At 44.9% G+C, this 14,619-nt stretch overlaps 1 protein-coding gene across 1 annotated transcript; it reads left to right on the plus strand.

Annotated features, from left to right (window-relative positions):
• Positions 1-6,411: 6,411 nt before the first annotated feature.
• Positions 6,412-13,767, plus strand: KBTBD3 (kelch repeat and BTB domain containing 3). The gene is made up of 2 exons (XM_082246293.1): positions 6,412-6,721; positions 12,149-13,767. Exons 1-2 carry the CDS (start codon positions 6,498-6,500, stop codon positions 13,746-13,748), a joined length of 1,824 nt encoding a protein of 607 aa, XP_082102419.1. The 5' UTR covers positions 6,412-6,497; the 3' UTR covers positions 13,749-13,767.
• The last annotated feature ends 852 nt before the right edge of the window (positions 13,768-14,619 follow it).

The raw sequence follows: 14,619 nt of genomic DNA on the forward strand, positions 1-14,619 counted from the left end.
TCCGACGACCGATCTGCCGATTTGCGGATTGTTAGTATGGTGCTTTCAACAGCCGACTCCGACTTTTCGACTGACAAAATCCTGGTGTGCAGGCTATATCATTTTTGTCGTCCGTCAAAACAACGTCCGATTTTCGTCTCATTAGTACAGATTTCGATGGAAAAAAAATCTTATGAGCAAGACTAGGCATGCTCAGAGACGAAAGAACACATACAAAGCAATCCAACACATGACATCACTTCTGAAGTAGAATTCTGTCGTACGGGAAAATTCGTATGAAAATAACCTCTTCACTTTCCACATCAGACTAGCATGCCACAAAAAACGGACGACAGATCGTTCGATAATCTGATCGTGTGTACGGGGCTTTAGGCTCCTTTCACACGGGCAGTGCGCCCGACTGAGTCCGTTCTGCTCAGCAGGGGATGGATCAGCCAATCCCCACTGAGCAGGCGGATGACAGCTTTCTGCACTGTGTGCAGAGAAGGAGCTCTCAGATCCCCTCTCTCCTCTATGGGGAGATCAGATGAGAATGGACTGCCTGTCCATTCTCATCCAATCTGATCCTCCAGATGGATGGAAAATAGGGTTTCCATCCATCCGGATTTCGTGGACAGGATCAGATCGGATAGTAGCGGGTGTCAGCAGAGATGTCTCCGCTGACATCCGCCGCTCCATAAGGCTGCATGGGGCATCCGATCCGGTCCGCCTGAAAAACTGACAGGCGGATCGGAAAGCCCGTGTGAAAGGAGCCTTACTCATATACCATGTAACTCCATGGTGGCTTTATTTGGTAGAATCAATATGCAAGTTCATTTTTCATATATTGTATGTTTTAAACACATTTTTATTGTAAAAAAAAAAAAAAACTAATAAAATATTTTGTATTTTTAAATATACTTGTGTGTACTTTGGAGGGGTATTTAAAGTACTACTTGCCTTTTCTATTCCCAATATATTTGAAACAAGGATGATACCCTCCAACTGTACAAGACTCTGATCGCTACCTTTCCCCACACACATTCAATTATTATCTAATGCACATTGGGAGAAGCTCAGTGTCCAGTGAAATCAAATCAAAAGTGAACATATCCAGCACAAGAGAGCAGCCGATTTAGAAATGTCAGATGTCCTTATCTGCATAAATGCTCCAATTGAGCAACTCATGGTGATTGTGCAGTAGGAGCAAGTGTGCTATGGGGGTACACCTGCCAGCTCGCTCCCGAGCTGTGCTGTCTGTGTCCTTAGACACAGACAATGGTGCTTGGCCCTGCCCCCCTGCTCCCTTGTCACAGGATTTGACTGACAGGAGCAGGAGTCAATGGCAAAGTCCGTGAGACTGGGAAGTGAGAGGAGAGAGCAGCTGCAGGCAGGCACAGCAGTGGATCGAGTGGGGAGTTAGGTAAGTATGGGGGGGGGGGGGGCATACTGCTACCTAAACATTTTTTTTACTGTGGTTTGAGGGCCGGTTCACACTTGTGCGATGCGGGAAGGCTGCGAATTTGCAGCCTGTTCCCGCATCGCATCCGCACAAGAGGCAGTTCACACTGCCATATGCGATACGCAGGGGGTGTCAATTAAATGTTAACGACACCCCCAGTTTGATCGCATATCGCAGTGCGATCTGACAGTTCGAACAGGATCAAATCCCACAAGTGTGAACCACTGTGCGATCCGATCCTGATGCGGCTGAAAAAAAGGGTCCTGTGCGTCTTTTGTGCGGGGCAGTGCGAATTTCAGCCATACAAAGTGTATGGCTGAATTCGCATCCGCACAGGAGATCGCATGTAATGAAGGAGCAGTGCACTCCGAATTATATGCGATCCCTGCAGCCGCACAAATGTGAACCGGGCTGAAACCCCTTTCATGAAATTTGAGCTAAGCACATAGGTAAGTAAACACTACAGATATATCTCCAAAGCTCTAAGTGTAATTTTTCTCTGGTGCTTCGTTCTTCTGTTATCAGCATGAGTTATGTCTGACAAGTTCCCAAACACATGAGATAACATGAGCTCAAAATTTGTGTCGGGGAGGGAGATAAGCTGGGAGCTGGTCTATTCAGACTGCAGCTCTGCTGCCTAGGTGGAGGGAGGGTGTGTCCCTTTCCTCCAATCAGCTCTCACACAGTGTATGTCCAGTAGGGATAGACCGATTATCGGCAAGGCCGATATGCACTTTCCCCGTTATTTCGGTATCTGCCCTGCAACTGGCCGATATTGCCGATTTTTTTGTGACATCATTCTGCCTTCTTATACTGCCCCCCTCGCCTTGAACAGCCTCGTCTGGAGTCAGGACTAGTCTCACGGGAGTGTATCACAGCCATACACCCACCCACAGCAGCCCGGTGCCAGCCAGCCACCCACACCCACAGGCCCTGCACCAGCCAGCCAGCCACAGGCACTGTATTAGCGAGCCACCCGCAGGCACTGTACCAGCCAGCCACCCACAGCCCCTGTGCCAGCCAACCACCCACCCACCACAGGGTGCCAGACAGCCAGCCACCCACAGCCCCTGTGCCAGCCACCCACCCACCACAGGATGCCAGCCAGCCACCCACCACAAGGTGCCAGCCAGCCAGCCATCCACCAAAGGGTGCCAGCCAGCCACCCACCACAGGGTGCCTGCCAGCCAGCCCTTAAGAATTAAACAAAAATTAACATGTTCAGTACCAGATTTGTGTCAAAAATTGTCTTTATTTTTCAAAACTTTAAGGCTCCGTTCACATCTAGGCGTTTTGGGGCGTTTTTGGGGCGTTTTTCTGCTCTAGGATCAGCTCTCAAAACGCCCAACAAGACAAATCCTATTCATTTCAATGGCCCCTGTTCACATCTGAGCGTTTTGACGCTGTATACAAAACGCCCAACGCTCAAAAAAGTACATGAGCTTCTTTTTGGGCAGATTACAGGCGTTTTCCATTGATCTCTATTCAATCTAAAAATCGCGGTAAAATCGCGGTAAAAACGCCGCAAAAATCGCGGTAAAAAACGCGCGAAAAACGCTACGCTCAGGTGTGAATGTAGCCTAAATGTACAAAATATCAGCCAATATCGGCCGATACCGATACTTTGTGACCAAAATATCGGTATCGGCTCTGAAAAAACAATATCGGTCTATACCTAATGTCCAATCTCCCCACCCACTCCTGTAACGCTGAAAGATTTTTTATATATTTTTTGCACTTTTCAAGGGGTGTAGAAAGGGGAAGACAGCAGATATACAAGTAAAACTTATGTAGGAGGATTTGTTTAATCATTGTGTATCATCTGAGGCTGTTCACTTCACTGGGTATATGTGAGGGTTTACATCCACTTTAATGCAGGGGATTTTTTAGGGTAAAAAATGTTTAGCCTTTACAACCACTTCAAGTGTGTGCTGTTACTTCAAACACTAATTACAACTTTACTTAATTTTAGAATCAAAATGAACCCTTAACTGAACGACTGAATAGCTAAAGCACTGTGTATCCTAACAAATTGCTATTTTTTAAAAAAAATATTTGGTTTTGCCTTTTTTTTTCTGCTGCTGATCTCCTGTAGCCTCTTTACAACCACTTGCACATGCATACACTCCAGTGATGGCTGCATCATATTTTCAAGGAGGGTTTCTTAACCACTTCAGCCCCAGAAGGTTTTACCCCCTTAATGGCCAGGCCATTTTTTGCAATACTGCACTGCGCTATTTTAACTGATAATTTCACGGTAGTGCTACTCTGTACCCAAATAAAATTGATGTCCTTTTTTCCAACAATTAGAGATTTCTTTTGGTGGTATTTGATCACCTCTGCGCTTTTTATCCTTTGCGTTAAAAAAACAAAAAGAGCTACAATTTAAAAAAAAAAAAAAAAAAAAAAAATATTTTTTTACTTTCTGCTATAAAACATATCCAATAAAAAAAAAATGTAAAAAAAATCAACTTTCTTCATCAATTTAGGCCAATATGTATTCGGCTATATATTTTTGGTAAAAAAAAACATTCCAATAAGCGTATATTGATTGGTTTGCGCAAAAGTTATACAAAGTTATTTTTATGGCATTTTTATATTTTTTTTTTTACTGGTAATGGTGGCGATCAGCGATTTTTAGCGAGACTGCGACATTATAGCAGACAAGTCGGACACCCAAATGACACTTGACAATTTTTTGGGGACCAGTGACACTAATACAGTGATCAATGCAAAAATATGAACTTTTACTGTACTAATGACACTGGCAGGGAAGGGGTTAACATCGGGTGGTCAAAGGGTTAAATGTGTGCCCAGGGGTGCTTACTTACTGTGTGGGGGATGGTCTGACTGGGGGAAGACAGAGATCAGTGTTTCTGTTTAGCAGGAATACAAGATCTCCATCTTCCACTCTTGACAGAACAGCGATCAGCCTGGTTTGCATAAGCAGACTGCAGTTCGGCTTCTCTCAAGAAAGTTTGGCGGGTCCCGGCGGCCATCGCATCAGAAGGACCCGCTGATTGGCTCCCACTATGTCCAATCACAGTGGGAGGGGGGTATGCCTGTATAATGTGTGTTACAATGACCGCTTGTAATCTGCATCAGAAGCTCTTGTGACAGGGTGACAAAGCAGGAGCACAAATGGTAGACAGGGACACAATGTTGTCACCCTACAACAGGAAGTGCTTGAACATGGATCTTCACAGAAGGATGAACAGATATTTTATTAATAAAAGCTTCTGATTTAAAAATATAGAAAATTACTTTTAAAATGAGATGAACATGCTTGTCCTTCCGGGTGGAGAAGTCAGTGGACAGTCAATATATTATTGGTTAGTTGGTATGATCAGAATATGATGGCTGTTGATAATCCCCATTGTAATACCATTGTTTGACAATTATTTGTACTTGTTTGTACTTCACTGTCTAAATCTCTTTTCAAAAAAATCATTGGAAAAGAAAATTAGACGTGTTAAGACTTTTATTGGCACTTTTTCACTGCAAGTACCGGCTCTGCTCCACTTGGCACTGCTTGGCCCAGCTCGGCTCAGTTTGCTTTTCCACTGCGTGGTACGAGCCGGCACGTTTCAGCACTGTGTAGGCTCTACTCGGCTCGGTTTGCTTTTCCACTAAGTACTAAGTAGGTGGGATTACAACGATTCTCTGACCAATCAGTGGCTAGTAGTGACAAACAATGCTGCATGCAATGGATTGTGGGATATGGTATCGGTACGGCCGGCTTGGAACCCCAACCGAGTTGGTACTGTTTAAGCGAGCCGTACCGAAGCCGTACCATGTAGTGGAAAAGTGCCGCTGTACCAAACCATACCAAACCGTTCTAACACCGGACCATGCGGTACCATGCAGTGGAAAAGCGCCAAACCGAGCCAAACCGATCCGTTCCATGCATTGGAAAAGCACCATATGAGAAGTTAGTGATTGGGTTTAGGTTTTAAGATGAGACCATTTATTGGCTAACTAAAATTATAGCACAAGCTTTCGAAGCCTACTGGTCTCTTCTGTTGGTGTGTATATGAACACACACAAAATGTGCACATAGAGTGTGTCATTATGACCCTTCTGAAGAGGACGGACCTCTCCCTGACTCCCTAGGATGGAAGACTCCAGTGGGCACTGCTTCTCATGATCATCCAAAGCCAACCAGCGAGTACTAGGTGAGGGGTTTCCCCCAAAAGAGAAACCCACCCCCCAAGACAGGGGAGGATGGAACCTAAGGGCCACACATCTTCCTACTAGAAAATAAACACAAGTTTGGTAGCAAAATCTGCCCAGGTCTTGTCTAAAGCCCCGTACACACGTACCGAATGTCGGCCTGAACGATCGGCCGTCTTTTGTCCGGTGCTGTTTTGTATGTTGAAAAGTGCTATAGACTGCACACGAATTTTGTCAGCCAACAACAGCCGACTGCAGAAGTGATGTCATGTGATGGTTAACTTTCCGTGTGTTTTTTCTTCTCTGAGCATGCCCAGTCTTGCTCCTCTGCTTTTTGTCGGCCGAAATCTGTACTGACTGACGAACAATCGGCCGTTCTTTGTTGGCCTACAAAAATTTTAAAGCCTGCACAGCAGATTCTGTTCAGCTGTCGGAAGCATCATACTAACAAGCCGACAATCGGCCGATCGGACGTTGGCCGAATATTTACGGCCGACAATCGGTACGTGTGTACGGGCCTTAAGGAGCCTAGCCCATGAGGCGTTGTGCAGAAAAAAACAAGTGGTGGTGTGGTCTAGTGCCCTTTCTCACAATGGGGTCCCAAACTCCTAGTAATGCTAGACACATTCATACCAGGGCCAATTGAGACAATTAACCTACCAACATGTCTGTGGAGTGTGGGGGGAAACCTGGACCTAGAGAAAACCCATATAGGTAGTGTCATGGTTGAGATTTGAACCAAGGATCCTAGTGCTGCAAGACAGGAGTACTAACTACCATGTTACTGCGTCCTCTTCGATGGGTATCTAATGCTGAAAGCAAAAGTTAATGTTTAATGTTGTCTTCTTTTTTATCCTAGTTCACTTGTGTTCATTTACTCGCCATGGACTGCCCACGAGACACATTTGGAAGGTCGGTGTGCAATGGGTTTCCTTCCACTGAAAAGAAATCCATCTCCATGGTGGCCGAGGGCCATGGACAGCAGATATTAACAGTGCTGCAGAGTTTCAGAGAGCAGGCCATGTTCTTTGACTTCACCATAAATGTAAAAGATGAAGTCATTCCTTGCCACCGATGTGTGCTGGCAGCCAGCAGTGACTTTTTCAGGTATGTCATTTAGCATCACAAACTTTTTTTTTCAGCCACATCCCACCACTGTAATCCCTTCCTGTACAAATTCCACCTGTGTATTTGCTCGTTTTCACAATTCAGAGACTGCTTAGGATAGGGTGCCCGACCTTTTGAAGAGCGAGGGCCACTTAAGCGACTTTCTGACCCATCACAGGCCACAATGAGTGGAGCGGGCGGTTGACAGGTTCGTGTCCGCTCTGCATATGCTTGCTTCCTTTACGGCCCACGCTACTCTAATGGGCCCAATTGGACCGATCATGTCAAAGGGGCCTAATGCCTCGTACACACATATCGATTATTGGCCGGGAATTTTTGGCCAACGTCCGATTGGCCGATTTTCGGCTTGTTAGTATGATGCTTTCGACAACCGACTCCGACTTTTCGGCCGAAAAAAATCTGGTGTGCATGATATAAAATTTTTGTTGGCCGTCAACACAACGGCCGATTTTCCGTCAGTCAGTACAGATTTCGGCAGACAAAAATCTGATGAGCAAGACCGGGCATGCTCAGAGAAGAAAAAACACACGGAAAGTAAACCAGCACATGACATCACTTCTGAAGTAGATTTTTGTTGGGCGAGAAAATTTGTGTGCAGTCTAGGCACATGCCAACCAACAAAACACAACTCTGGACAAAAGTTGGACGATCGGTCGGCCGATAATCGTTGCGTGTGTACGAGGCATAAGGCTGCCTTTATATTGATGTGGTTTATCTGCACCATGGGTGCAGCGCAGTGCACCTGTAGCTTTCCTGCGGGTTAGCTTCACTTTGCCATAGACTTCTATTATATCCTGCAGGTGTGGTGCACTTTCAGAAAGCTCACCAAACCCACAGGTAATAACAGAAGTCTATGGATCAGTGCAGGTAACCCGCAGGTGCACTGAGCTGCACATTCGAATGCAACCCAGTAACCACTGCAGAATTGATATGCCCAAATATACACTGTGATTTTCGCAATAAACTGACCTTTAACCACTTCAGCTCTGGAGGGTTTTACCCCCTTAATGACCAGGCCATTTTTTTGCGATACGGCACTGCGTTACTTTAACTGACATTTGCGCAGTCATCCGACGCTGTACCCAGATAAAATTGTAATTTTTTTTCCCCTACAAATAGTGCTTTCTTTTGAAGGTATTTGATCACCTCTGCGTTTTTTTGCGCTATAAACAAAAAATGACCAACAATTTAAAAAAAAATAAAAATATTTTGACTTTCTGCTATATTAAATATCCAATAAAAAAATTTAAAAAATCAAATTTCTTCATCAGTTTAGACCAATATGTATTCAGCTACATATTTTTGGTAAAAAAAATCCCAATAAGCGTATATTGATTGGTTTGTGCAAAAGTTATAGCGTCTACAAACGATGGGATATTTTTATGGATTTGTTTTTTTTTTTTTTACTAGTAATGGCTGCGATCAGTAATTTTTAGCGGGACTGCGACATTGCGGCCGAGAAATAGGACACCTAACTAACATTTTTGACACTTTCTGTGGACCAGTGACACTAATACAGTGATCAGTGCTAAAAATATGCACTGTCACTGTACTAATGATACTGGCAGGGAAGGGGTTAACAGGGGCGATCAAAGGGTTAAATGTGTCCCAAGGGGATGCTTGCTAACTGTGGGGGGGTTGCCCTGACTGGGGGAAAACAGAGAACCATGTCCCTGCTTAGCAGGAAGACAAGATCTCCATCTCCTACCCTGTCAGAACTTCAATCTGCCTTGTTTACATAGGCAGATCGCTGTTCTGTCTCTTCCGGAAACGATCGTAGGTGGCCGCCAGACCCGCTGATTGGCATCCCTTGTCTCCAGTCAGCATGCAATCGCACGCCCCCCAGTGGCTATTGAAGGAAACGATGTACAGGCACATCGTATTGCACAATAGAGCCGACCTGCCGCATTAAATATGCTGTAGTTGATCAGCAAGTGGTTAATAACAGTTTTCCAATCAGGTATTTCCGGCTGTTTCTCTCCCATTGCATTTGGTATCACTCCACCTGTGACAAAAGCCAGCACTATACAGGAAGCATTGGCTTATGCGACTCTGGTCCGCAGCCACTTGCTCCCTCTAACGTCTGCTCCATTTACAATGCTGATGCTCTGGGATGGTAACCCGCGATCTGGGCTTGCCGACCCACCATCCCAGATTAGGAGGTTGGGCACCCCTGACTTAGGATAAACCACCTTTAGACCTCATACACACAGATTTAAAGAAAATGTGAACCCAACATATCATATTCCTAATATGTGCTTGCTGTACCATGTACTTGTATTAAAAAAGTATCCTGCCCTTCTTGTATTGCTTCCTTTGTGTGGAATACCTGGTGATCCTCTCTCTCTCTGGTGACTCTGCTTTCCTATTAAAAAAAAAAAAAAAACTGACTACACTAGGCATGAGAGCAAAGCGTGGTCAGTTTTTTCGCTATACTGGCAACTCAGTGTGCTCTCCTTCAATGATCAGACTTGTCCTGACACCCCCCCCCCCCCCCCCCCACGCACAGCCATTCCTGCTGTCTCTCCACCCCCACCTACTATACTCCTTTTGCAGCCCAGAACAGAGATTATGGGATTGCTTATAAAAAAGGGGCAAAGGTATTTATAAATTTTATACAGTGTGTATATATATAACTGTGATTAGGGAAGATCCTTAATGTATTGGTTTAGGGGACCCAAAGACCAGGAGTCCTCCAAACCTAAAGGCATAGACTACCGAATCTATGGCTAAATCTAGCCATGAAATGGCAAAAGGATAAGAATGAACAAGAAACCGGAGACCCAACGTACCCACAGGAGGCACAGTAGGGTTCCCAGAGAGAAAGAGGCCAGAAAAGGGATTAAAGGCTCTGAAAAGGAATAAAGAAAGGTGAGGGCTCTAGGGCAGTGGTCCTCAACTCCGGTCCTCAGGGCCCACTAACAGGCCAGATTTTAAGTATTACCTTGGTGAGATGCAGACTAGAGTACTGCAATCACTGAGCAGCAAATGATATCACCCGGGATGTATTTCAGTTATCTTGCAAACCTGGCCTGTTAGTGGGCCCTGTAGGCCAGGGTTGAGGACCACTGCTCTAGGGGACTTTTGTGGTACCATATAAATGTATTATGTGACTCAATAGTACTCCATGTATAAAACAATCAAATCTTTTATTATGTTATTAAAATAAAACCATATATGTGCATCATTAAAATCACATCACAATGATACAGCAAAATACATTGTAGAACCATCAATACTATACAAATCCAGAACGCCAAGAGGCTATCCCAGACTAGCGCCCGACATGTTTCGCAGAATCTGTCGTGTAGGCATTAAAATTTTTGTTGGCCAACACCAGAACGGCCGATTGTTCGCCAGTCAGTACAGATTTCGGCCGACAGACAGCAGATTAGCAAGAAAAAAGACAAGGAAAGTGAACCATCACATGACATCACTCCTGCAGTCGGCTGTTGTTGGCAGACAAAATTTGTGTGCAGTCTTTTGCAGTTTTCAACAGACACGACAGCCCTGGACAAAAGACAGACGATCGTTCGGCCGATGATCGGTACGTGTGTACGGGGCTTAAATCTTTCAGCTGTAGTTCCATTCTGTTTCCTCCATGAAGATCATGCTCACCAGTAGGTGGGCTAATTGCTGCTTACAACAAAACGGACATCATTCCCATCACCTGGTCCCCTCTTGTTTTTGACTGCTGTCACTAATGTGAGCAAGTCCTTCCTTAGGCCCCTTTCACACGGGCTGTCCAATCAGGTCCGCCTGTCAGTTTTTTCTGGCAGACCTGATGAGACCCTCCATTCACTCCTACGGAGCGGCGGATGTCAGCGGTGACATGTCCGCTGACACCCGCCGCTATGCAATCCGATCCTGTCTGCCAAATCCAGACAGACGGTGGTCCTATTTTCCATCGGTCTGGCGGATCGGATATGATCAGATGAAAACAGTCAGGCAGTCCATTTTCATCCGATCTCCATGACGGAGAGCGGGACTTTGTCCGTCTTCGCTCTGCACAGTGAGCGCATACGGACCTGTCATCCATGGGATCAGCAGAACGATCCCCCACTGAGCAACTGGAGTCCGTCCAATGGAGGCGCCCGTGTAAAAGGGGCCTTAGGCTGGCCATAGAGGGTTCCTTTTGTTTTGTTTTTTTTTGTGATCAGCCAGTAGGCTGATCGAGAAAAAAAAATTAACATATTCCCCTATCCACACTTATCAAAGTGAATGGAGGAATCGAGAAAAAAAAAATATTTTCTTAAAACACCCCCGTAGGAAGAAAGAATAGCAAAGATGGAACCCAATACCAATAAAATGGCAAGCTCTTTATTACAAACTTGCCATTGCCGCGGGTCACACGCACGGACACGTCCGTGCGTGTGACCGGCGGACCCGATGTCCGCCGGTCACTCACGATCATCCGCTGTGAAGGGAGAAAGGCAGGCGGCTAATGTAAACAAAGCCGCCTGTCATTCTTCCCTGTGTAAAAGCACTGATCTAATGGTACTGCCATGTAGGACCATTGATCTGTGCTGTTACACACACAGCCACATCCCTGCACAGTTAAAAGCACGCCCCTAGGGACACACTTAACCCCTCCCTCTCCAATAAAGTTAACCCCTTCCCTGCCAGTGTCATTTTTACAGTTACAGTGCATATGTATAGCACTGATTACTGTAGTAATGTCACTGGTACCCCCAAAAGTGTCAAAAATGTCAGTCAAGGGTCCGATCTGTCCGCCACAATGTCGCAGTCCCGCAAAAAAAATCGCAGATCGCCGCCATTAGTCGTTAAATAAAAAAAACAACAAAAATGACAAAAATCTTTCCCTTAGTTAGTAAACGCAATAACTTTTGCGCAAACCAATCAAAGTACGCTTATTGTGATTTTTTGTACCAAACATATGTAGCAGAAAACAAATTGGCCAAAAATGTTAAAAAATTTTGATTTTTACATTTTTTGGGGGGAATTTCATATAAGAAAATGTGAAAAATATTGTTATTTTTGCAAAATTGTCGCTCTTTTTTTGTTTATAGCGCATGATCAAAAAATCGCACAGGTGATCAAATACCACCAAAAGAAAGCTCTGTTTGTGGGAAAAAAAGGACGTCAAATTCGTTAAGGTACAGTGTCGCACGACCGCGTAATTGTCTGTTAAAGTCACGCAGTGCCGAATCGCAAAATAGGCATTGGTCAGGAAGGGGGTAAAATCTTCCGGGGCTTAAGTGGTTAATAATTATGCAGGGGGTGGAAAGCAAGGATGACCGTTTTATTAGAATAAAGGTCTGCTTTGAAGGACAGGGAGTGCAGAGTTGTCCCTCTTACTTTTCTTTTAATAACTATAGGATGATGAACTTTTCTTGAAATCCCCTTTAGAGAAACAAATAAACAGATGCAAATTTGCCTTGGCAGGGCTATGTTTGAAGTCAACATGAAAGAAAGAGATGGAAGTGTCACCATTAGCAATTTGTCCCCAGAAACTGTGAAAGCCTTCCTTGATTACGCATACACGGGCAAAGCGGAGATTACCGACAGCAATGTGGACATGTTCTTTCAGATGTCATCATTTCTTCAGGTGCCTCTTCTTGCAAAGGCATGCAGTGATTTTTTAATCAAAATGATTGATGTTCACAATTGTTTGCAACTCTTGTCAATATCAGACAGCTATGGCTCCACTCGTCTCTTTCACCGTGCCTTACAGTTTGCCCTTCAGCACTTTGCATTGCTAACACAATCTGTGGACTTCTTAGAACTGAATGTAGGAGTCCTAGAACAATGTCTCCAATCAGATGAGTTAAATGTCCCGGATGAAGAGTCCGTGCTGATGGCTCTCCTAGCCTGGACTAAGCATTGCTTGGAGAAGCGAATGAGGTTTTTCCCAGAATTAATGAGCAAAGTCAGATTACATCAGTTGTCTCCATCCACACTGCAAAGTATGCTGGTCTCTGAAGAGCAACTATTAAACAGCACAAACTGTTTATCAAGAGTCCATTCTGCCATAAAATCCATTGAACATTCCGGGGGGCTATTTCCAGATGCTCGGATTTCTACAACAGAGAAATACATATTCATTCACAAAACTGTGGAGGAAGGTGACACTCAATACACTTTTTGCTACAGTATCAAAAGTGACAAATGGATGGAACTTCCACAGGTTCATATCATCGATCTCCCAGGTTCCAGCTTATCCAGCTATGGGGAGAAGATATTTATAACAGGGGGATGTACCGGTAGCTGTTGTCGAGCAGTGAGGCTTCATATTGCTGAACCCCACCACGAAGCTACTGACCAAACCTGGTGCTATTGTCCAGTAAGCAATAATTCTTTTTTAGTACCTCCCATGAGGAAACCAAGAACAATGCATGCATCTGTCATGGCCCTTAATCAGTTATTTGTCATTGGTGGTAAAACCAAAGGTGCACAAAACATTCGGAGTCTACTAGATGTTGAAACTTACGATCCTCTCACGAAGGAATGGAAGACAGTTGGCTCATTACCCAGAGGGATCTATTACCCAGAAGCCAGTGCATGCAAATCTATAATTTACGTACTTGGGTCTGAAGTTGAAATAACAGATGCTTTTAACCCTTCTTTAGACTGCTTTTTTAAATATAACGCAGAAACGGATCAATGGAGCGAACTTGTAGCTGAATTTGGTCAGTTTTTCCATGCAACGTTAATCAAAGCAGTGCCTGTGAATAACACGCTGTATATCTGCGACCTTTCCACGTACAAAGTCTATAGCTTTTGTCCAGACACGTGTGTGTGGAAGGGGGAGGGATCGTTTGAGTGTGCTGGTTTTAACGCTGGGGCTGTGGGTATTGAGGATAAAATTTACATCCTGGGAGGTGACTATGCTCCTGATGAAATCACTGATGAAGTGCAAGTCTACCACAGCAACAGGTCAGAGTGGGAGGAGGTCTCTCCCATGCCACGAGCTTTAACAGAGTTTTTCTGTGAAGGTATTCAATTCAATAAGTGCAGGGATCCATGGGGGATAAGTCACTTGTGATGTTTTCCAGGCCAATTTAAAGGGGCTACCACGTTCAGTGGAAATTAGCTTTTTACCGGGGGTTTTGTTTTTATTTCCTGGGACAACTGAGTGGGTTTGGCCTGGTGACTTTAGATCAGCGGTCGCCAACCAGTGGCCCATGGACCATCAGAAAGAGCAAATGGAGAAAATGTTGGTGGTTCCCAGGGGTCCTTCCGCAAATCAACATTGTGGCGGATGTATACCACCCAATGTTGTTTCCAGTGTTGTTCTCAGTGTGCGCTGACAGTCAACACTGTCAGGGCACGTTGATACCTGACGCCTCCTCTGTAGTTCCGGCTCCTGTGAACTCAGTGGGCAGCGCCTGGAGTACCACAGAGAGGGGGAGCTGAAGGAGGGGATTTCCAATGGCACACACATTTTGGACGACTGTGGGAGGGAGCACAGAGCTCAAGCACATGGCCGGATAAATAGGTGAGATCCAATGATGAGTCTGTGTAAGGCAGCAGTGTGATGCGGGGGTGGGGGTCAAAGAGCAAGAGCTTTGTGTGTATAAGGCATGTTCGCGGTGATTGTAGCTGTATTAGTGCACAGAAACAATTGAGTACTGTCCATGATACTTTTTTATTTGCACTAGCATACAATTTTTCAGGACAAACTTTTGGTGAATGGCTCCTTCTTCAAGCTCCCAGCAGTACTAGTTCTGAAGAAGGGGCCATACCCTGAAGGATTGTCCTGAAATATTGTATGTTAGTGCAAATAAAAAAGTATCACGGACAGTACTCAATAGGTATGTAAAATTCATGTTAGTGGTTCTTAGTGCCGGTTCACACTAGGTCGCTCCGACTTAGGGGGCGACCTGTGCGGACTTCAAAAAATGAATGTCTATGCA

The sequence above is a fragment of the Pelophylax lessonae genome, assembly GCF_965119305.1.
Source record: "Pelophylax lessonae genome assembly, chromosome: 2".
Taxonomy (NCBI): Eukaryota; Metazoa; Chordata; class Amphibia; order Anura; family Ranidae; genus Pelophylax; species Pelophylax lessonae.

Bases quoted from the DNA above. Each gene is read 5' to 3' on its own strand.
- KBTBD3 (XM_082246293.1), top strand. From the start codon at position 6,498: ATGGACTGCCCACGAGACACATTTGGAAGGTCGGTGTGCAATGGGTTT. The intron at 6,722-12,148 runs GTATGTCATTTA...TTGCCTTGGCAG, and splicing joins GCCAGCAGTGACTTTTTCAG to GGCTATGTTTGAAGTCAACA.